Source organism: Rana temporaria, chromosome 3 (genome assembly GCF_905171775.1).
Source record: "Rana temporaria chromosome 3, aRanTem1.1, whole genome shotgun sequence".
NCBI classification, from domain to species: Eukaryota; Metazoa; Chordata; class Amphibia; order Anura; family Ranidae; genus Rana; species Rana temporaria.
In genome coordinates this window covers 393338296-393363495 of record NC_053491.1, presented here as the reverse complement: position 1 = coordinate 393363495, position 25200 = coordinate 393338296, and the positions used below count along the sequence as shown (strand labels likewise).

The 25200-nt window shown below is 43.4% G+C and overlaps 1 protein-coding gene across 1 annotated transcript in view; it reads right to left on the bottom strand.

Moving 5' to 3' along the window:
• EFCAB6 (EF-hand calcium binding domain 6) overlaps positions 1-25200 on the bottom strand; it is a 257858-nt gene that overhangs the window by 57345 nt on the left and 175313 nt on the right. The window contains exons 18-22 of the mRNA XM_040345822.1: positions 23879-23993; positions 18371-18504; positions 15526-15761; positions 11441-11537; positions 7460-7578 (exon numbers count right to left, since the gene is read on the bottom strand). Coding sequence (XP_040201756.1) covers positions 7460-7578; positions 11441-11537; positions 15526-15761; positions 18371-18504; positions 23879-23993 — 701 coding nt within the window. The remainder of the gene's footprint in view (positions 1-7459; positions 7579-11440; positions 11538-15525; positions 15762-18370; positions 18505-23878; positions 23994-25200) is intronic.

Below are 25200 nucleotides of genomic sequence, written 5' to 3'. Positions count from 1 at the left end.
CCGGGTTGTTGGCAGGCCCTTGGCATCTTTACCTACAATGTGGGACTACTAGTACTGCATTGTATGTGATGACATTAAATGCCTTGCAGCGAGCTAGATATTACATTTCAGGTATCATAAGCAAAGCCCTTATGTGTGCTTTAGGCCGCGTACACACGGTCGGTCAAAACCGATGAGAATGGACCGAGGTTCAGTCTCATCGGTCCAAACCGACCGTGTGTACGGCCCATCGGTCTTTGGTCCTTCAGACCAAAATTTTAAAACTTGCTTTAAAAACGAACCGATGGACCGCTGACGCTGACCGTACGCGGCCTTAGTGAGCCCTTTATCATTTGTACTTGTCAACTGTGTTGTATGTTTGAAGGGATGCCAAAGGATACACTATTCTGATTCTAACATTAGGACTAATCAAGTAATAATATAAATTTAATAATAATATAATATAATATACATTTATTTTAGCATTCACTTTAGGAAGTTCACTCTTCCTGATTTCACTAGCATTTGGAACAAGCAGTGAGGAACATCTTCACACATGGAACATAAAGTGCAAGAAGTGCCTGAACAAGCGCCTTTCTGGCAGGATTACCAGTAATATAGTTACTGTATATACTCGAGTATAAGCTGAGTTTTTCAGCACGTTTTTTGTGCTAAAAATGCCCCCCTTGGCTTATACTGGTCATCTTTTTGCGCCTGATCTCCCAGACTTTGGGGAGCCGGTACCGGGAAGCCATAGGTCCCCTGGACCTCAAACTTGCCCACTCTTCCTCTATAAGTGTGCAAAGTTTTTTGTCTGGGGGAGCACCGATTTTTCAAAGCCGGGCACCCCTTCCATAGACTCCCATGTTAAATGGTAATTTCTCTGGTGACTTTGGGGACCCTGTAACAGCCGGTTGTAGGTCCCCAGAACTTGGCACACATGTAGCCCCATTTCTCCTCTACAAGTGTGCAAAGTTTGTTGTCTGGGGGACCTACGGCTGGGGAGCACCAATTTTTCAAAGCCGGGCACCCCTTCTATAGACTCCCATGTTAAAAATCAATCTAGTCATGGACACAGTGAGGCATGGGCACAGTGAGGCATGGGCACAGTGAGGCATGGGCACAGTGAGGCATGCACTGAATGGTAGTTACATTGATCACATAACCAATTGATCACATGATAAGTAGTTTGATGGACTCCCAATAGTTACAGGACAACCGCTGTCTTACATACATTCTTGGAAACTCACATATATAAAAATCAATGATGTGGAAAGAGGAGATCCCTTTAGAAACATGTTCCACCTCCAGCACCACTCCATGAGGTAATGTACTCCAGGCGGATGGGCTCCCATTGACAGCAGCAGTGCTTCCATCTATGCATCCTAACAATCCTTCTGCAGTGCTTCCTCACGGCATAGTCCAGGGACTATGAGGACTGGCTCGCCACGGCACATCCGAGCGGCTCACCTAGTGCTCTACCTCCTGGTCTGTTTGTGGATGCATCTAATCTTTATTACCTTCTAAATACATACAGTTTTTAATTAATACACTATAACCTGTGTGCGGGTTTCTTCTATTTGGGTTTACATGTCTCCCGGAGCCCCCAGCAGCACCAGACTGTGTAGGAAAGCTGTCACTGTATAGTACCTGGGCAGCCATGACCATCATACAACCACAATAGTAGATATTATAATATGATGCAACATACTGTGTTTTACTGATTTACATCTGTTTATTCACTTTTTACTTTACAATTAGAGTCCTTTATTATGCCCTCATCTTGCTTCCACCAATAACGCTTGGCGATTTAAGATGTTTGCTCAGCAATGCTTTGTTTGTATTTCTCCCACTGCCATAAATGATGGGGCATTATTTCTTCTACTGACACCAATGAAGAGGCTATACACACAATTGACACTAACAATGGGGCACCAATTCTCCCATTCACAACCAATGATTGAGCTCTATAACTCTCACTGACACTAACAGTGTGGCACTATTCCTCCCACTGACACCAATGATGGGACACTATTCCTCCTACTGACACCAATGATGGGACACTATTCCTCCCACTGACACCAATGATGGGACACTATTGCTCTCACTGACACCAATGATGGGGCACTATTTCTCCCACTGATATCAACAATGGGACACTATTCCCTCCATTCAAACCAATGATGGAACACTATTTCTCCTACTGGCACAAATGATGTGGCACTATTCTTCCAAATGACACTAATGACGGGGCACTATTTCTTCAACATAAACCAACAATGGGACACTATTCCTCCAACTAACACCAACAATGGGGCATTATTACTCAAATTCAAAACAAATAAAGGGGCTATATTTCTCCCACTGACACCAATGACTAAGGGTTTATAGATGGAGAATTTTATAGAGTTGTATGATGTATAAAAGTTGATAGTACTTTGTGTTTTAGAGTTGTGAAGATTGTATGCATAACTGTGGAATCATCAGTGTCCTTTCCCCAGTTTGGTATAGTGATTAGCATATGGGAGTGTCTTTTTTCTGGACCATTTAACCCATGTGTTGATTAACATATATAATTGGTCCTGTCCACTGGCATTATCCGACCTTCTTAGAGGAAATGGATATTTTCCCTTAAATAAAATGTATGGCAAGTATGGGCAAAAGTGAGGTATAAATAGAAGGACAGAGGTCTGATGTGCACATCCTGGGAAGAAGTCATGATGACGAAACCGGTCAGAGGTGACATCAGACACCAGAATTGACACGGTTACGCACGCTGGAAGTGCCGTGGTGGCCATTTTAGAAGTGGTTACAAGGCGTTTTTTTTTTTTACTGAATGTTTGTAAATACATAGATTTCAATAAATACAGTGCCTTGAAAAAGTATTCATACCTCCTGAAATTTTCCAAATTGTGTCATGTTACAACCAAAAACGTAAACGTATTTTATTGGGATTTTATGTCATAGACCAACACAAAGTGGCACATAATTGGTGGAAGGAAGATGATAAATGGTTTTCAAAATCTTTTACAAATAAATATCTTAAAAATGTGGTGTGCATTTGTATTCAGCCCCCATGAGTCAAAACTTTGTAGAACCACCTTTCACTGCAATTACAGTTGCAAGTCTTTTTTTGTTTTTACCAGCTTTGCACATCTAGAGAGTGATATTTCTGCCCATTGTTCTCTGCAAAATAGCTAAAGCTCTGTCAGATTAGATCGAGAGCGTCTGTGAACAGCAATTTTCAAGTCTTGCCACAGATTGTCTATTGGATTTAGGTCTGGAGTTTGACAAGGCCATTCTGAGGCCTGGTACACACGATAGGATTGATCCGCGGATACATCCTCTGAGGATTTTGATCCGATGGAGTGTACACACCATCGGATCGAAATCCGCGCCGAATTCCCATCGCGGTGACGTGTCGCGCCGCGATGATGACGCGGCGACTACGCGACGCTGTCATATAAGGATATCCACGCATGCGTCGAATCATTACGACGCATGCGAGGGATGGGTTCGGACGGATCGATCCAGTGAGTCTGTACAGACCACCGGATCGATCCGCTGGAGCCGATTCCAGCGGATAGATTTGTTAGCATGCTTACAAATTTGTATCTGCTGGAAATCGGAAATATCCGCGGATAAATATCCGCTGGAACGTACACACCAGGGGATCTATCCGCTGAAACCGATCCGCTGAGATTTTTCAGTGGATGGATCCTCTCGTGTGTACAGGGCCTAACACATGAATACTCTTTGATCAAAACCATTCCATTGTAGCTCTGGCTTTATGTTTAGGGTCGTTGTCCTGCTGGAAGGTGAACCTCTGCCCCAGTCTCAAGTCTTTTGTAGACTCTAACAGGTTTTCTTCCAAGATTGTCCTATATTTGGCTCCATCCATCTTCCCATCAACTCTTACCAGCTTCCCTGTCTCTGCTGAAGAAAAGAATCCCCACAACATGATGCTGCCAGCATCATGTTTCACGGTGGGGATGGTGTGTTCAGGGTGATGTGCAGTGTTAGTTTTCCGCCACACATAGCATTTTGCTTTAAGGCCAAAAAGTTAAATTATGGTCTCATCTGATCAGAGCACCTTTTTCCACGTGTTTGCTGTGTCCCCCACATGGCTTCTCACAAACTTCAAATGGGACTTCTTGTGGCTTTCTTTCAACAATGGCTTTCTTCTTACCACTCTTCCATAAAGATTTGTGAAGTGCACGACTAATAGTTGTCCTGTGGACAGATTCTCCCACCTGAGCTGTGGATCTCTGCAGCTACTCCAGAGTTACATTGGGCCTCTTGGCTGCTTCTCTGATTAATGGTCTTCTTGCCCGGCCTGTCAGTTTAGGTGCCATACTCTTTCCATTTTCGGATGATGGACTGAACAGTGCTCCGTGAGATGTTCAAAGCTTGGGATATTTTTTTATAACCTAACCTGCTTTAAACTTGTCTCCACAACTTTATCCCTGACCTGTCTGGTGTGTTCCTTGGCCTTCATGATGCTGTTTGTTCACTAAGGTTCTCTAACAAACCTCTGAGGGCTTTACAGAACAGCTGGACTCTATTTACTAATTGGATGACTTCTGAAGGCAATTGGTTCCACTAGATTTTTAGTTATGGGGTATCAGAGTAAAGGGGACTGAATACAAATACACGCCACACTTTTCAGATATTTATGTATATGTTAAAAAAATGAAAAACATGTATCATTTTCCTTCCACTTGACAATTATGTGCCACTTTGTGTTGGTATATCACATAAAATCCCAATTAAATACACTTACGTTTTTGGTTGTAACATGACAAAATTTGGAAAATGTCAAAGGAGTATGAACACTTTTTCAAGGCACTATATATGATTTTATAAGGATTTACTGCACTACGGTTTTTGAATGATATTTTTGCATGGGAACCCTGGAGAGATGCTGAAGTTAAGAAGGGGGACTGTTGGAAGTGGATGAGCACCAATCTGCTAAGGTGTATGGAGTGATATTATTACCTATTTGCATGCGGTGGATATGGATCACTTAAAGGATATGCACTATTTTGGTGATATGGAAATGTGAGTGGTTTTCAGTTTATTTTAGGCGCTGTGTATAAGCGATATTACACTATATTTGTTTTTGTTTTTTTACTTCTGGGGATTACTTGCACAAGTCACTGAAGAGCAAAAAAAAGAAGGAACATCGGTTTATTAAAGCACAGATTTTTGGAAGTCCGGTAAGGAGTTTTTGAGTGTCTGAGCTGGGGTGATTCACATGGCGGAATTTTTCTATGGATATTAATAAGAAATGCACAGCTAATATATAGAGGTGAGAGGCTTTATATCTGAATATCATTTTTGGAAAACAATATTGCACTATATTGGTATTTTTATTTTTGGGAAAACCGTGTGGATCTTTAATGAAAGACGGCTATTGAAGCATAGACACAAGGAGACACAGGGTTGAGAAGAATCTGATAGCTATTGAATGGACATACAACAAGCATTTGATGGATCACTGTAAAGGAAGATTTGAATTAAGAGGAAGGATAAAGAAAGGAATAACAGGAAGAAGTTGACATATGACGCCTAATCTTCAGTTATACAGAAACATTATTGAACTTGTTATCTTGGAGTTTGAGAGCGCTGGCCACTTTTATTATTGATATCTCTTTCTGTAACGCGAAGAGATTAATTCCAGCTGCTAAGGTAAGAAGCATCGATTATGAGGCGTCGTACACACGACCGAGGAACTCGTCGTAAATTAAACATCGTTTTCCTCAACGAGTTCCTTGTTAGGCTTGTCGAGAAACTTGACAAGCTTTCTTTGCGTACACACTGTCAAGACCAAATCTCGTCGTTCTCAAACGCGGTGACGTACAACACGTACGACGGCAGGGGAAGTTTGATTCCACTGGCACAACCCTTGGGGCTGCTTTTGCTAATCTCATGTTACTGCGTGTTAAGTAAAAGTTTGGTAGGAGACGATTTGCACTTTTCAGTCTGTTACAGCGTGAAAAATGTGTTATCTCCATTACAAACACTACTTGCGCTCCCGTCTCCTACTTTATTCTGCGCATGCGCGGGTTTCTAAGCATACACACGAACGTGTTTCTCGTCGAAAACCAGCCCGGCGAGGAACACGACAAGGAAATTGAGACTCCCGACGAGGAAAAAGAGAACTTGTTCTCTTTTTTTCTCGTCGAGTTCCTTGACAGTTTTCTCGATGAAAAACATACACACCGTTTTCCTCGGCAAAAAAGCTCTCCCACCAAGTTTCTTAATGGATTCTGTCGAGGAAAGCGGACGTGTGTACGAGGCCTTATACTTTGTTTATGGTAGAGGTGGGATTCCAGTGCGCCGTTTAGGAATATTCAATAGGGCACTATTACTCCCATTTAAAGCAATGATGGTGCTCTATTTCTCCCACTGACACCAACGATGGGGCACTATTCCTTCAACTGACACTTAATGATGTGGAATTATTCTTTCGCCCACTGACAGCATGTTGCAGGTATTTTTTTTGTCTTTCACTGACCACCAATCTTGGGGCATTTATTAAGCCCACTGGCCCCTGAGTCTGGCACATGGTTTACTTCCACTGATGCTGGGACATTTTCTACTCTCACTGACCACAGCCTGGCCTCCCTAAAGTCACAATGACAATGAATTTAACTTTTATTTAAAACATGTGGGGACCGGTACCTGGTTCCCAATAGATTAGCCAAATTTTCAGCAAACTGCTCAGATCTCTGTTTCCGCGGTTGCCCAGACAAAGGAACATATATCCACATCTGGTGGCAGTGTCCACTTGCAAGGAAATTCTGGGAAGTGATTTTCAGGATCGCTTCTAAAATATTTGACGTATTATACTACCGGACCCAATAGCAGCCTTACTTAACAATAAACCAGAAACCCTTTCTTGGAATCAACATAAGTTATTTATTTTATTTATGATAAACAGGTAATAGCCAGCGCATGGAAATCACCTGCATTACTGTTGTCGGAAGCCGAAAGGAGAATGAATCTTTCATTCGTACATGCTGAACTAGAAGCCCTAGACAAAAATGGGTTGGAAAAATTTGATAGCATATGGAAGCCCTGGGCCATATACTATACTCCAGACACGTTTGACTCAAGAGTTCTCATGTTGTGGTATTGATACCCTGTCATGGATAATAGCGAAATAAAATAAGTGAAATTCACCTTCGGAACACCACCATTACCCTCTCCCTTCCCTCCATTAGTTCTCATTTCCATTTATTAGTAATTGTTTTTATTTATGTTTAGTTATATCTGTATGATACTACAACTCCTACAACAGTTCAATTATTATTGCATTAATCTGTATTTCAATGCTGTAACTCATTCTTAGTTGTTGTCATCTGACATACTGTAACTGTTGTAATCTATTACTTTAAAATAAAAAACATTATACGAAAAAAACAAAAAAAAAAACATGTGGGGACCCCTGTATTAGATCTACAAACAAACCTACCTGGTCCAGAGTTTTTCAAATTCGCTAGATGTTATAGGAAGTGAAAACCTATACAAAACATTCCTCAGATCTTTCTTCTGTAAGATGCCATTTCCTTCGCTGTCAATTTCACAGAAGGTCTGTAAAAGAAGCAAATAAGATGAAGCATAGGGTAGAAATAACATATGCTGCAAGAAATTTGCAGAATCCAAGCAGCAGTGGGATGAATTGCAATCTGTTACTTTGTGTACTGTGTAGTTACAATTTAAAAATAGTGGGATCTGACCCAAATAGCTCTGAAACTTTTTTCTTTTTTATAACAAAACCTGTCCTCACTGCAGGCTTCTCTTACTTTGAGCAGCACCCACCATTGTGGTTTCAATCCAGGGGCTGGCTTCTATATTACATCAGCAGCAAAGACCACCTCTCCAGGCAGGTTAGCATAACAGAATTGCAGTCTCTTGTAGGAAATGGGGAGACATGAAACTAAAAACAATGGCCCGGATTCAGCAAGCCCTTACGCCGACGGATCTACTGATATGCTGCATATGTGCACGGATGCGCCGTCGTATATGTGCGCCTGATTCTTCAAGTAAGATTCGCCTGAAATTTGGCTCCATACGACCGACGTAAGTCTCCTACGCCGTCGTATCTTGTGCGCATATTTACGCTGGCCGCAAGGGGCGCTTCCATTGATTTCTGCATCAAATATGTAAATGAGCGACATACGCTGAATAGGGCTGGGCGTAGGTTACTTTCACATCGTAGGCATTGAGCCGTCGTATCTTAGGGAGTAAATTCGACGTGATTCTGAGCATGCGCGCACATGCGCCGTTCGTTCGGCCCATCATTTGCATGGGGTCAAGGTTCATTTAAATGGATCACGCCCACTTCCTTCCTACTTTGAATTAGGCGGGCTTACGCCGGCCAATTTACGTTACGCTGGCGCAACGTAGGGAGCGAGTGCTTTGTGAATACTGCTCTTGCCTCTCAGAGTTACGTCGGCGTAGCGCATATGAGATGTGCTACGCCGGCACAAAGATGCGCCGATCTACGTGAATCCGGGCCAATATATGTAAAACCAACTAATATGTTCATAGTGCTCACAGTATACACTAATATTAAACAGAATCCAAAATGAGTTCACAAATGAAATAATGTAATGGCCACAAAAGTGAAAGGGGGATCCACAGTTTCTGAATAGATAATCTTTTTGTAGGGTAAGGTGTTATTGATCTCTGCAAGCCAAGCAGCTAGCGTGGGGGTAGTGGACTGAATCCAATTCCGGGCTATGATTTTCCTAGCTGCAAATAATGTTTCATGAAGGAATTTGAGTGTGTATTTATGTCCGTATCTGGAAAGAGGTCCAGGAGACATTGCCTGGGATCTAGTTAAAACGGTGAGCCAAACTGATCATGAAGGAACTGGACAACCTGTGACCAGTATCCTCGAATATGGTGACAAAGATGGTCAAAGGTGTCAGCAGAAAATGGGACTGCGAGATGGGCAAAATTTGGCAATTTGTTGTGGGGTCAGGTACGTTCTATGAGTGATGTATTCTTGAGTGAGCCTATACCATATGTGCGTGTGGATGTTTTCACTACCAATGCATTGGGGAGCCTCCATACATCCAGATTGTTCTTAAAACCCGGGTCTAGTTGAACCAGCAACCTTACACAGACCATGACACTTTAATTCCTCGTTGAGCCCCTTGGGAGCTAGTGTGTTCAGCGTGAAAATCCAGAAAGTTTCTCACCTACAAAGTTTCTGAAATCTCTCAGCAAAAGAGGAGGTATTAGGAATAGATTAAATTACCCAAACTCTGAGCATTTTAATAGATTAACTGTACTTAAAGTGGAGCTCCACTCAAAAGGGAAAGCTCTGCTTGTTTGCCTCCTTCCCCCCTCCGCTGCCACATTTGGCACCTAATTTTGACAGGTACCCGCTCCCACTTTCAGCTGACTTCACCGCGGTAAACTCAGCAGGAAGTTTGGCCCCCCTCCTCCTTTCCCCGCCACTGGGCCATTCACAAAGCGCACCATGCTTCCCTTAGCCAAAAGCTGATTAAAAAAATCGGCTTGGATAAAGACACCACTGGATTTGTTGACAGGTAAGTGTCCTAAAAATATTTGTAGCTTCTGACTTTTAAACATTTCTTTTGGGGGGGGGGGGGGCTGATCAACGTCTCCATCCTCAATTCCATTAATTCCTCAATCTCCATACTCCATTAGCCTTCTATGTTCACCAAATCGTGCTCTAACTGTATTTGCTTTTTAATTGTACCCACTGGCTTAAAAGCCAGCTCTGGTCACTGCTGGGCAAACTTGACAAAGGAAGTGGGGCCCTGAAACACATAGTTGCAAGCTAACATACCAGCACCGGATACTGTTGTGAGCATAGTAGGATGGCTGCAAAATGTCGCTGGTAGTTTGTCTTTGGCGGGTCCTTGTTCCATGTTCAAAGGCTTACTGAACTAGTGCCTGTATGATCTCCCACTGGTCTTAGGGCCGCACACCTCTGGTCCTGATGTAAGTGTTTAATATTGTTTACAATATTGATACTATTCCACTAATCCTGTGCCCTGGCAACTTTGTTTATTTTCGCATTGGAAGACAGAGACATACTTTTATATTGAAGAAAAAAAAAGGAAACCAACAAAAAACACTGCACTCAACCAGATATGGTACCAAAATAAAAAATTGTGTCTGAAAAATGAAGCAAAAAAATATTAGTGTACTACAAAACGTAATAAGTTGCCACTAATCACTGATATGTGTTCCCACACCTAACTATATAAACAAATAATGCAGCACAACCAAAATCACCTAAGTCCATAAAAAAACATAAACTTATCTTATAAATAATTACCATATACACACACTTATATGATGTGTGTATATGGTAATTATCTATAAGATAATTTTATTTAATTTTTTTATGGATTTATGAGGTGATTTTGGTTGTACTGCACCAAATTTGTTTATATATACTTTTATATTGAAGGCTTAATTTTTTAAAATATACACAATTTGGTGAAAGTTTATCTGCACCTGATCATCACACCAACACTTTATGACCAAAGGTACATGGACATCCATCCAAATTACTGAAGGGTACTCTTATTGCTACATCATACCAAAGGATTTTAGACAACCGTGCACTTCTAAAATTGTGGTAACAGTTTGGAGAAGGCCATTTTCTGTTCCATTATATATGCAGTTACTGCTTCCTGCTTAGTAAGTGCTAAACAAAGACTGTGCTTCACTGCTTTTCTCATGGAAAGTCTATGGGTCACATCTGATCTCAACAAATTAATCTTATTTTGGCAGCCCTAAAATTGTATGTAGTGCCAAAAAAATTAATACAATTCTGTTGGTCCTGGGTGAGCACTGTCACAGAGACAGACAGTAATGGGAAATCCAAAATGTTGCAGATGTTACCATTAAAAAAAGGTGTGAGTAACTCTTGTAATATCTCAAATATATCTCGTTCGCTTTTCTATCTATTAAACCCCTCTCTACTCTATCCAAAACATCAAATTCTGTCTGTATATACTCTGAAGTTGTCACTTTGCTACTTATGCAATGGCATGTCAAATGTCCCCCATATTTCTCTCATGACAAATTTAAAAAGCAAAATGGCCACATGAGTATCCTCAGAAAGCAAATATGCTCTGACTCTCAGGCCGCCTCATAGCTACGAGCCAGTGATGTCACACACAATGACACTGAATATGATTTTATTGACTTTCACTAGCCCTGGTATGCAGCCTGGAAGTCAGAGGATATATGCAGGCTGAGACTCATGACTGATTTCCTTTAAAGCCAGCCTTACAGTCTCCATAAAGCATGTCAGTGATGGTGCCGACAGCCTCTGTATTATGTGATAGTGGCCTATAAGAGGTGCAGAGAGGACATCTGACACAAAGGTATCAAAACCAAGATGTTGGGTTCTGGTGATGCTGTGAACTTGCAAAGAATTAATTTATGTCACATATTTTACCTTCGCTAAGTCATGCCATCTGCTTTGTGCCTTTGTCACCAGATAGTAATGAGCTTGCTCACAAGCCAAATCTGCACAGTCTTGGCTTTGTTTTGGCCTTGGAGAGAAGAAAACATAATTGTTGTCCAATGACAAAAGACAAAAATAATTAAAGGAATGCATACTGGTTTTTGATCATTTGCACACATCTATCTTTATTTTTAACAATTGGGAGATGATAAAAATGCTGACACGTGTATGTACAGTATTTCCCTATGCATTGTATTGGATTTTCTTTGCGTTTACTGTTTTTCAATGTATATATCAGCACTTTATTTCTTTGCTGTACAATATGCAGCAATTTATTGGGACAATGCATATATGTTGAAACAATTACCATTCTAAAGCTATCTGTACTGCTAAACCTCAATAAAATATTTACTACAAAAATATTTTGTTAGGTAAATAGGAAATATTGTGTATGAAAATGTTGTGTTCTCATACACAGCTGATACTAAAGGGCCCCTTTAGGCATTTTCTAATGAGTTGAAGCTACACTGTTGGAAAAAAAAAAGCCAATTGTTAACAGAATTCAGTAGCTCAAGCTGCAATGTACACACACATATGTGGATGAACCAGAGCAGTAACTCCCTTTCTTCACCTCCCAGTCTATACAGTGCAGGTTTCAATTAGTGTGCCAGAATGGACCAGCTTGTTCTATACTCTTTGTTTAGATAATGCCCTGGGAAGTGATAAGAGACTAATAGCTGGATTCAGGTAGGGCGGCTCACTTTTGAGGCGGTGTAGCGTATCGCATATACGGTACGCTGCCTTAAGTCAGAGAGGCAAGTGCTGTATTCACAAAGCACTTGCCTCCTAAGTTAACGGCGGCGTAGCGTAAATGGTCCGGCGTAAGTGCGCCTAATTCAAATGAGGATGAGGGGGGCGTGTTTTATTTAAATTACTCGTGACCCGACGTGATTGGTGTTTTTTACGAACGGCGCATGCGCTGTCCGTGGACATATCCCAGTGTGCATTGCTCCAAAGTATGCCGTTCCGACGTGTACCACCTAGGGACCAGCTTTATCTTTACGCTGGCGTATCTCTAACGTAACTAATTGCGACGGGCGCACGTACGTTTCTGAATCGGCGTATCTAGTCATTTGCATATTCTACGCCGAACTCAACGGAAGCGCCACCTAGCGGCCAGCGTAAATATGCACCCTAAGATACGACGGCGTAGGAGACTTACGCCGCTCGTATCTTAGCCTAATTTAAGTGTATCTGGTTTCCAGAATACACTTAAATTTGCGACGGCGTAGATTCAGAGTTACGCCGGCGTATCTGATTCAGGAACCTCGTTACACCGACTGCAGCCTAAGATATGACAGGCATAAGCCTCCTTATGCCTTCATATCTTTGGCTGCATTCTTGCGTTGGCCGCTAGGGGGCGCGGCCATTGTGATCTGTGTATAGTATGCAAATTGCATACTAACACCGATTCACAAAAGTTGCGCGGGCCCTGCGAACGCAAGGTACAGAGTTTCCGTACGGCGACTTTAGCATAAGGCTGCTCCTACTCATAGTAGGCGCAGCCAATGCTAAAGTATAGCCACCCTTCCCGCTCGTGAAATTTGAATTTCACGTCGTTTACGTAAGTGATTCGTGAATGGCGCTGGACGCCATTCACGTTCACTTAGAAGCAAATGACGTCCTTGCGACGTCATTTGCCGCAATGCACGTCGGGAAAGTTTCCCGACGGAGCATGCGCTGTTCGCTCGGCGCGGGAGCGCGCCTAATTTAAATGATTCCCGCCCCCGGCGGGATCATTTACATTAGGCGCCCTTACACAGGGCAAATTAGCATAGCGCCCGCGCAAATTTACGGAGCTACTGCTCCGTGAATCGCGGGCAAATCGAAATATTTGCGTGGGCGCAGAGCAAAAATCGTTGCCCTTTGCCCACGCAAATATTGCGCGGCTCTACCTGAATCTGGGCCAGGGTGTTTTCTTTGCTGCTGAAGGCCAGATGGAGTTTTTTTGGGGGGAGAATAAAAGTATGTGCTGCCGCGGACTGGGGCTTTAGGCTCCATGTACATGAGCTTAAAGAAACGCTCCTAGCCGCAGCTCTTGAGCATTTTTTTTCTGCTTCTAGAAGCAAATAGTGTTATCATATGTGTCCATGCACACTATTTTAGTCTAAGGCCCCATACACACGATAGAATCCATCCGCTGAAAAATCCCAGCGAATGGGTTTCAGCGGATAGATCCTATGGTGCGTACACTCCAGCGGATCTGTTTCCGCGGATATATCTCCCCTGGGATGGATTCCAGCAGATCGAATATTCGCTGACATGCTAAACAAATCTATCTGCTGGAATCCATCCCAACGGATGGATCCGCTGGTCTGTATAGACTCACCGGATCCATCCGTCCGAGGGGTTCCACCGCATGCGTCGTAATGATTCGACGCATGCGTGGAATTCCTTATATGACAGCGTCGCGCACGTCGCCGCGTCATAATCGCGGCGACGGCGCGACACGTCATCGCCAGAGGATTTCGGCGCGGATTTCAATGCGATGGTGAGTACACTCCATCGCAGAGAAATCCGCTGAAATCCTCGAGAGGATTTATCCGCGGAAACGTTCTTCCTCTCGTGTATATGGGGCCTAAAAGTATTTTTGAAGCTTCCAGGAGCAGAGAAAAATAAATAAAAAATGTTGTGTTTTTGGGCGCGAAAAAAGAGCTGAATGCTCCTAACTGCTGCTAAAAGCTGGCACAAAATGCTATTATGAGCAGTTTTCATCTAGCATTTTTCTGGCATTTTTTTAAACTTATAGTGTGCATGGAGCCTTAAAGTGAACCCGTTGCTTTGCCCTAGATGGAAAAAGTGTAATTTTGCTTCAGGCCCCTTTCACACGGGTGACTTCGCTAAGCAGAATCCGCTTGCTCAGCAGGGGATCTCTCCACTGATCCCCACTAAGCAGGCAGATGACAGGTTCGCGTCCGCTCTGCTATGCACAGTCCCGCTCTCCTCTTTTGGGCAATCAGTTTGAAACGGACCGCCTGTCCATTTCCATCCAATGCCATCTGATCGGATGGGAAATAGGACCACTATGCATCATTTTTTTGGCGGACGGATTGGATCGGATGGCGGCGGGTGGCAGCGGACATGTGTCCACTGGCATCCGCTGCTCCATAGATGAGACTGGAGGGTCCGAGCAGGTCCGCCTGAAAAACTTAAAGGCATACCCAATCAGAAGTAAAATGGGCCTAAAAATAACACAACTTGAATGCTTCTTCCATACGTGTCTACAGGCCTAATGAAGAAGCCCAGAGCATGGTTAAGTTGAAATAAGGCCATCTGAGGGTCAGGGAAGTCTATGAGGTGTGGAGAGAGATAGCGGTTTGATCTATCCATGTTTCTGCTTATGGCTGTATCATAGCACTTGGCGTGTTTATTTTATGCAAGTGTATTTTTTCTGGGCATTTTAATAAAGCAATTTGTATACAAAGAGTACTATCAGTCCTATTTTGTTTTGTATGTGACCTGCATTTGAGTGTGGTGCCATCAGAGGAGGTAAAAAGAGCAGTCTCGGGAACTACTGATGACAAGGAGGGGCAAATTAGAGCTGTTTTGACTGTGATTTTATAGGGATCAATACTGTGAGGTGAGAGTTTATTACCTGAAAAAGGTGGGAGAATGCATGTTTTGAGTGGCACTGAGTGGATTGGAAGATATTAACTACAACACATTGGTGGTTGATGCACTTCATGTTGTGGATTTTATGGACTCGATGCATTAAATGACTAATTTAATTCATATATAATTGCGCTACATTAATTATTTTGTTTTTTCTATACGGGTGCCTCACTGTTTATTCCACCTACGTTTCCCCTGACAGCGTCTACTAGTCTGAAGAATCATTTAATTGGCTGGAAAGGGGCGTCAGTCGTAACCTTCCGACTTTCCAGCTTCTCTGCATGAAGCCCTTAGTCTTCAAGCACTTGCATCACTTACAATAATAATAAAGGCATTTTTATAATTGAATAAATGTTTTGGAAACATATCATTAGAAACGGTAAGGGAATCCAAAAGATACTCACGTGTAGTATGAGTTGAGCCAAGGAGGGAAGTCCTCTTTTTCTTGCCTACGTAGCAAGTCCAAGAACTCCATATAATTTAGAGAGGAGGTTAACCTGAGACCCAGCAGTCCTAGTAAACGCTCATACTCTTTCTGGGTGATGAGAAACATGAAGCTATCCAGGAGACGGCGGAAGTCATGCATTGTCATTATGCCATCTCGGTTACTGTCCATTTTATAGAAAGCGGTGTAGGTGTCCTAAATGTAGCATAATCAGATAGGTAAGCCTAGACACACCAAACCATACTGTGTAGAGTTGCAGATAGGCAAATAACCCCTTACAAAGGGAGAAATAACTTCTGAGTAGCCTAGATCTATATCTATCAGACCTGTAAGTATATACCCCACAACATCACATGACCTTTCTAACAACCTGTGAACAGCACTGATTCAGCCAACTGAGCTGCATTAGGGATAAGTGGAATGATTGCCCCAAAACTGATTTAGCAGCAAAATTACTGATTTCACCTGCCCCAAAAGTCTGTTGACATTATGTGTGTGTTTTATATACAGTATCTCACAAAAGTGAGTACACCCCTCACAAGTGTGTCTTGCCTACAGTCAAGCATGGTGGTGGTAGTGTCATGGTCTGGGGCTGCATGAGTGCTGCCAACACTGGGGAGCTACAGTTCATTGAGGGATTCATGAATGCCAACATGTACTGTGACACATTGAAGCAGAGCATGATCCTCTCCTTTCAGAGACTGGGCCGCATTGCAGTATTACAATATGATAACGACCCCAAACACACCTCCAAGACTACCACTGCCTTGATAAAGAAGCTGAGGATAAAGGTGATGAACTGGCCAAGCATGTCTCCAGACCTAAACCCTATTGAGCATTTGTGGAGCATCCTCAAACAGAAGGTGGAGAAGCACAAGGTCTCTAACATCCACCAACTCCGTGATGTCGTCATGGAAGAGTGGAAGAGGAATCCAGGGGGGGGCAACCTGTGAAGCTCTGGTGAACTTCATCCCCAAGAGTGTTAAGGCACTGCTGGAAAATAATGGTGGCCACACAAAATATTGACACTTTGGGCACAATTTGGACATTATCCCTTAGGCCCCGTACACACGGTCGGACCGAACCGATGAGAATGGTCCGACGGACCGTTTTCATTGGTTCACCGCAGAAGTGGCCTGATGGTCTGATGTGTGTACACACCATCAGTTCAAAATCCGATCGGGTCAGAACGCGGTGACGTAAAACACACAAGGTGCTGAAAAAAATGAAGTTCAATGCTTCCAAGCATGTGTCGACTTGATTCTGAGCATGCGCGGGTTTTGAACCGATGCTTTTCTGTACTAACCATCGGTTTGGTCCGATCGGGCAGCGGTCCATCGGTTCGGTTTTGAAGCATGTTTAAAAATTTTGGTCCGAAGGAAAACAGACCGATGGACTATACACACGGTCGGTTTGGTCCGATGAAACTGAACTTCGGTTCATTCTCATCGGTTCGGTCCGACTGTGTGTACGGGGCCTTAGGGGTGTACTCACTTTTGTTGCCAGCGGTTTAGACATTAATGGCTGTGTGTTGAGTTATTTTGAGAGGACAGCAAATTTACACTGTAAGGGTGGATCAGTAATGATCCGCCTCCGTGTGTCCGTAAGCTCAGCGGGGATCGCTCCATATATCCCCGCTGAGCCGGTGGCTGACAGGGCGGTCCCCGTACACTGTGCAGGGACCGCCCTGTCTTTTCTCCGCTCTCCCCTATGGGGGGATCGGATGAACACGGACCATCTGTCCGTGTTCATCCGATCCGCAGACGGAAGAAAAATAGGGTTTTATTCCGTCCGCAAAATCGGATCTTTGCGGAGGCAGGTGATTACGGGTCAGCGGATGTTTATCTGCTGACACCTGCAATCACATAGGGACCAATGTATGTCCCTTTTTCATCCGCAAACGGATGGATGAAAAAGCGGACATACAGTCCGCACGTCTGAAAGGGGCCTTATACAAGCTGTACACTCACTACTTTACATTGTAGCAAAGTGTAATTTCTTCAGTGTTGTCACATGAAAAGACATAATAAATATTTTCAAAAATGTGAGGGGTGTACTCACTTTTGTGAGATAGATGCATGCGCTTTTAATTCTGACCCCCTATATGTGTACAATCAGAACCTGATTTTTTTTTTTACTGCTTGTTTATAGTACCAGCAAGAAAATTCCCTTCATCTGAAAGGCAATCCATGTTGAGATCACTTTTCAGAGGCATCAGAAGGTAAAGAGACAATATGTTGCTTCATGACTGCCTGTTGTAACCTTCTAAATACATCATCACTATGCTGCAATTGCATGCAATGCACACAATTGCAGGGTGGTTGCAGTGCAGTCCCATTCACCTAGAGGTATACTTCAAGGGTGCCCTGACTGAAAAAAGAATGAGAAACACTGGAATAGAGGAACTAATCTCTAAATTTTCCCCCTGCGGCCGCTGAATGTCTGTGGGAATTTAGAGGAGGAGAAGTGGGGGAATGGAGAGATCAGTTTCTTTATATGCAGTCACCCACTTGCAACCCAGACCTGCCGTTACACCACCGTGCTCGAAGGAAAGGGCCCCCGTCCAGGAGTCAGGGGGCCATTCATGGTTTCTTGCATTGGGGTCCTGAAGGTTCCAGTTATGCCACTGATTTGATGTACATTTATACGTAACAGCATCAATAAGAAAATCACTTGTAGAACATAATCTTTTCATCCTTAGGCCAGTTGTAGCTGCATTTCTCAGCAGCAGAATGCATAAGGCCCATGGGAACTTGTCTTGGGAACTGTACATGCCCTGCATCCCATAATTCACTCATACTTACCCCATAGACTTCTCTAAACTTGCTCAGGAACTGGTTGAGACACTCCTCTGCTGTCATGTAATGGAGCTTGGCGTTATTAACACGATGGTTGGGGCTGTTATGTAACGTATCGCCAGGTCCATGTCCTGATGGGACTGAGGTCATAAATAATACATTAGGATACATATTTTTTCACTTAACGAAACAACAGATCACACATCCAATTTCCCCAAAATGAAAGCTGAACTCCAAGCAGATATCAAAGACACCAACTAGTGCAGTTCTGCATTGACTGATATATCATTAAACTTATTTTTTCAAATACAAGCATTTAAAAATTATACTTGGCATCAGCCTTTTGCAATCTTTGCACAGCAGAGCTCAGATTGGGGGAGGAAGCAGCAGCACAGGGGGCCAATCAGCGGCGCTCATGAGCAAACAAGGAACACGCTGATAGGATGGGAAAGCAGGATGACAGAAAGATAGGCTTAACATTGTATTGCTAGCAAAGGAACAGCAATACTGGTTGTGGGTTATGGGTGTTGCTAACCCCCCAAAAAGACATTAAGGTTGGAAAGAATACCCCAAGGGGCTTTGGATTACAGCAAAAAATTATGATTTTCAAAAGTATGAAAAAATATTTTATTGAAAAAAAGTACGTCATGGAGAAGACATCTAATGAAATCAAAACATGAGCTCCATGATACAGCGTATAAAAACATGTACATGTGGATAAATACAGCCGTATGAGTTCATATGACAATATAATATGATTAAAGAGGGATTCCACCCGCAATTTTTTTTTTTTTAAAGTCAGCAGCTACAAACACTGTAGCTGCTGACTTTTAATAAGGACACTCACCTGTCCTAGGTGCCCGCAATGTCGACCCCCCCTAGACGGATCTCGCTAATCCAAGCAGCTCCCGGCGCCGCCATCCTTACTGAGGGAAACAGGCAGTGGAGCCTTGCGGCTTCACTGCCAGTTTCCTACTGCGCATGCGCAAGTCTCGCGGCGCTTTTGTGAATGCGCAGCTGCTTTCTGGGATACACACAGTTCCCAGAAGGCAGTGGGCACCATTCCCCAGAAGACACCGTGAGGAGGACGAGGAAGAAGACCTGCTGCGGTGGATGAAGAGACAGATTAGGAACTTCCGCATAGCAACCGATATTCCTGGTAAGTAAAACTTTTTTTAATTTTTTTTTTTGATTTTCTGTAAAAAAAAAAAGGAATTTTCAGGGTGGAACTCCACTTTAACTAGGACACGGCAGAGCTCAGGAACACGCTGATAGAAGGGGAAAGCAGGATGACTCTCTTTTTACTGTCCATTCATAGGCTGGGGGAAGAGACAAGGGGCTAGATTCAGCAAGCATTTAGGGCGGCGTATCTCCAGATACGCCGCCGTAATTTCAAATCTGCGTCGGTGTATCGTTACGCCGATTCTCCAAGGTAGATACATCTAAAAAATAGGCTTCCTCCGCCGACGTAACTTGAATGCGGCGGCGTATGATTGTGTGCAATATTACGTTGGCCGATAGGGGCGCTTTCGTTGTTTTCGGCGTAGAATATGCAAATTACCTAGATACGCCGATTCCCAAACGTACGTACGGCCGGCGCAATTTATTTACGTTAGGCTTTTTCGGCGTAAGGTTGTTCCTGCTACTAGGAGGCGCAGCCAATGTTAAGTATGGACGTCGTTCCCGCTTCGAAATTTGAATTTTTTACGTCGTTTGCGTAAGTCGTTCACGAATAGGGCTGGACGTAATTTACGCTCACGTCGAAAACCAATACGTCGTTGCGCCGTACTTGGGAGCAATGCACCCTGGGATCTGTACACGGACGGCGCAAAACGTCAATCACGTCAGGTCATCATAGATTTACATAAAACACGCCCCCCTTCCACATTTGAATTATGCGCGCTTACGCCGGCCCCATTTACGCTACGCCGCCGCAACTTACGGAGCAAGTGCTTTGTGAATACTGCACTTGCTCCTGTAAGTTGCGTCGGCGTAGCGTAAATACGATATGCTGCGCCGCCGTAACTATGCACGCCCCTACCTGAATCTAGCCCAAGACCTGTAAGTGTTAGTGAACTGCAGCAGAAAAAAATAAAATCAGGCTTCATGCACTGCCAGACAGGGCTGTGTAAATCTTAGAGCTGGATAGACATAGATCTAAATAACTTGGCTGGTGAATAGTTCCTATGTATGTATTTCATCTGTGTATTCTGCTGTTTGCCTGTAATTCAGCTTAAATAAACAAGTTAAACAATTTGGCAAGAATTACAGTAATGATTGGCAAGACCGGTTTGCTTAGAACAATTTTCATGAGCCCCACCATGTGTAAACTATTTTATTATGCACCCTTCTACCTTTTTTTTCTTGTTTTAGTTTTGGACAGAGTGGAGAGGGATTAGAACATCTGTCATTTTTTTTTTTTACTGTCTGTGCCCCTGTTAGGGACATCCACCCTCTCTATTTGATCTGTTTAACATTATCATTAAAAGTGAAAGTATAACAAAATCCCAAATTTTGTGTTGTCCCCCAGAACAATAATAAAGGGGAAATCTTCCATTGGGGACACTGGTGACTCCCAATCAATTCCCTTATTTTGCAGGGATTTCCTCTCCCTTCCTGCTGTGGCTATGGGGCAGGAAGTGAAGATAAATCTCCCCACAGATGGCAAAAAAATCTGACAGGGGTTACAACCCTCCCTTACGCTATCCCCAAAAAAATACAGTTCTCTATAGTTCTACATTTACCTCAGGAGTATAGAGCGGCCTCTACCCATACATAAAGACTGTTGCCCTATCCAAGTGAAGCAGGCAATAAAAATGCTGTCCAACCATTGTCATGGTGAACAATCAATCAGGAAGGCTTGAAAATATGGCGTGGCCAGGATTGTTTTTTCTTTCTGCATTTCATTCACAAAAGCAAGGACTTTTGGTCAAGCCAAACATTTGTGTTTGTGAGATTGTCACCCAATTATTGTCCCAGAGGGCAGTCAGATCATGCAAGTCTGACTACCCTACTCCAGCCTGTGACTGGACAGTGAAAGAAGAAGCAACAAACGACTGAGCTCATCTCTATGTCACTCTACTCCAGGGCCGGACTTACTGTTGGGCTTGACCGGGCTCAAGCCCATGTGCCCCGCCCATTAGGGGGCCCCAGAGGAGGAAGCAGGAATAGCCATGCAGCACGGGAGGAGGAAGCAGGAATAGCCATGCAGCACGGGAGGAGGAAGCAGGAAGAGCCATGCAGTTGTGGATGATTAAGAAGTCCGCCCCCCCCCTCAGCTACTGTGATCGGGCCGCGCCCTCCCCCCGCTTAACAACTCTGAGATCCCCCCGTTCAACAACTATGATCGGCATGTGTATAGATAGAGAGGAATTGGGTACCTGAGGACCCTGGGACTATTATACGGTGCAGATAAATTGTGCGAGACACAATGGTTTTAGAAAAATAGAAAAGATTTTTAATAAATTTTATAGTACAGAAATATATATATAAATAATTACAAGACCAGCTGAAGTGTATAACATAGAAACTTCAGTTCCATATAACAACTTGTTGCAGTTCTCTCAACATGTTTCGCTCGTGAGAGCTTCTTCAGGAGTGATTTTAGAACTGAACTAGTTCAGTTCTAAAATCACTCCTGAAGAAGCTCTCACATGTTGAGAGAACTGCAACAAGTTGTTATATGGAATATGTTACTAATGGAATATGTTACTAATGGGATGAGGTGCTTTTTTAATCTGAGGATCTGTCTGTCCATAAAAAATATGATCGGCAGTCGGCCGGCGGACCTGCCCCCCTCCTCCACCCGCTCATCAACTCTGATCGTCTCACCCCGCTCAACAACTATGAATGGCAGTTGCTCGCGGCACAGCCCCCCCGCTCAACAACTTCGATCCCCCCCGCTTCTCTGCTCCAGGGGGCCCCTTTAATCAACACTCAAGTACAGGGGCCCCCACCACCCGAAGTCCTGCCCTGCTCTGCTCTCTACATCTATCAGCATGTTCTTTGCACTGCAGCACAACTGGCCACTTGTGCTGATTTGCCTTCTCCTAGCCTGAGCTCTGCTGTACAAGGGATTACAAGAGGCTGATACCGGATCAAATTCTGGAACTTATGCCGCGTACACACGATCATTTTTCAGCATGAAAAAAAACGTTGTTTTTCAGCATGTCCAAAAAACAAAGTTTTCCCAACTTCATCATTAAAACGACGTTGCCTACACACCATCGTTTTTAAAAAATTATCTAGCAAAGCGCGGTGACGTACAGCACGTACGGCGGCACTATAAAGGGGAAGTTCCATTCGCCTTTGGGCTGCTTTAGCTGATTCTGTGTTAGTAAAAGACGATTCGCGCTTTTTTGTCTGTTACAGTGTGATGAATGTGCTTACTCTATTACGAATGGTAGTTTTACCAGAACGAGCGCTCCCGTCTCATAACTTGCTTCTGAGCATGCGCGGGTTTTTTACGTAGTTTTAGCCCACACACAATAATTTTTTACAACCCGAAAAACGACATAGTTTAAAACGACGTTAAAAAATGCAGCACGTTCGAATTTTTTTTTGTCGTTTTTCAGAACCTGGAAAATGATGTGTAGCCCACACACGATCATTTTAAATTATGTTTTTGAAAAACAAAGGGCTAGATTCAGAGAGACTTACGACGGCGTATCAGTAGATACGCCGTCGTAAGTCCGAATGCGTGCCGTCGTATCTTTGCGCGCATTCTTTAAATGAGATACGCCTCACTGTTGCCAAGATACGACCGACGTAAGTCTCCTACGCCGTCGTATCTTGGCTGCATATTTACGCTGGCCGATAGGGGCGTTTACGTTGATTTACGCATCGAATATGTAAATGAGCAAGATACGGCGATTCACGAACGTACACCCGTCGCAGTAAGCTACGCCGTTTACGTAAGACATACGCCGGCGTAAAGATAAAACGCCTCTCTAGGTGGCGCAGCCCATGCAAGGTATGGACGTCGGAACTGCCGTCAGATTTTACGTCGTTTACGTAAGTAGTACGTGAATGGGGCTGTGCGTAGGTTACGTTCACGTCACAGGCATTGAGCCGGCGTAACTTAGGGTGAAAATTCGCCGTGATACTGAGCATGCGCGCGCATGCCCAGTTCGACCGGCCATTCATTTACATGCGGTCACGCTTAATTTAAATAGATGACGCCCACCTGCTTCCTACTTTAAATTACGCGGGCTTACGCCGGCCAATTTACGCTACGCCGCTGCAACTTACGGAGCAAGTGCTTTGTGAATACTGCACTTGCCTCTCTAAGTTGCGGCGGCGTAGCGTAAATAAGATACGCTACACCCGCACAAAGATGCGCCCAGGTACGTGAATCTAGCCCAAAGTTTTTTCGTGCCGAAAAATGATCGTGTGTACGCGGCATTACACTACTTATATTTAAATCAAAAGCAAACATGTATAGCTGCATTCATTTATGTGTGTTATATCTCCCCAGGGCTTGGCTTTAAAAATTGAATTTGGTTTCATCTATACCTTCAAACAATGAGACAAAATCCAGGTAACTAAGGCCGTCTTTTGTAAATCCCAATTTTTTGGTTAAGGCCTTAAACTGATCTTCCTCCAGATGCAGCTCATGATCCCGCAGAACCTGAGGAGAGAAAAGCTACAGATGAAGACAAGTAACTAAGGCAGACGTGTCATTTTCTGAGATGCAGATTGTCAAATAACGTCGGCTTTAGCCAAGAAATTTACAACACAGGATCTGTGATATAAAGTATTTCCAAGTCTTAAAACAAAAAAACAAAAAATTGCACGCGTGTTAATGAATGGAGCGCGCTCTCTAAGGAGATGGCGCTGGAGTTGGGAAAAATACTGCCATGGGGAACCACAAAACTCCAGAACTTTATTCTTCTCTTTCAGAAGTTTCAATCAAGTCTCGCGGGGGAAAAATCTCGTCTTCTCTTGGGAAGGAAATGACTTACATAACGAGGACTTGACAGATGAAATGTAAGTAATTATTTCGGAGGATTTAACTACTTGAATGACAGCAGGCGCCTGAAAACGAGGCCCGTGACAGCAGGGGAATTTGTTCTTCATAAACAACAGAAGAAAAAAAATTGGAGTTTGTTAATTTAATCCGAAATAATTTGAATTGGAGCACACATATGTAGCAGCTTATGTTCCACGCAGGTAAATATGCAAATTTACTGACTGAATCATGTTCTAAAAACGGACTTGTCTATATAAAGTTCCGGAATTTAATGCATTAATTTGAATAGCTAAAAAATAATAAAAACATTTTATTAATTGGTGAAGGTTATTACTGATGTTAACTTCCCACTCCCATCAGGGACACCTCGGGCTCTCCAGTTTTCTTCTGTCAAACCTATTCTCCAGCCCATACTGGTTTCTTCCAAGAAATATATGGATAGTAAAACCCGTGGAGCAAAAACAGAAAGTTTTGTTCAATTCAGTGTCCTTGAGTCATTGAACAGGTAAGAATTCTATAAGGACACAGACAGCAACAACCTGACAGAGGATCCAATTCCCCCTCTACATCCGAAACTTGTATTTTGTTCACATCTGTACTTAAAGCGGTGGTTCCCCTAAAAATAAAATGTTGACATCGCATTTAGCAAATAAATTACAGTTAGAATCGGCTTGTTTTATTTAAAAAATACCTCCGTACGTATCGTTTCCATTATTCGGTCCCACCGCCACTTCCGGGTACGATGCAGGCGGTGGGCGTTCCTAATTGATTGACAGGCATCCGAACGACGCATCTATCGCGTCACGAGATGCCGAAAAAAGCCGAACGTCGGTGCGGCTCTATACGGCGCATGCGCACCGACGTT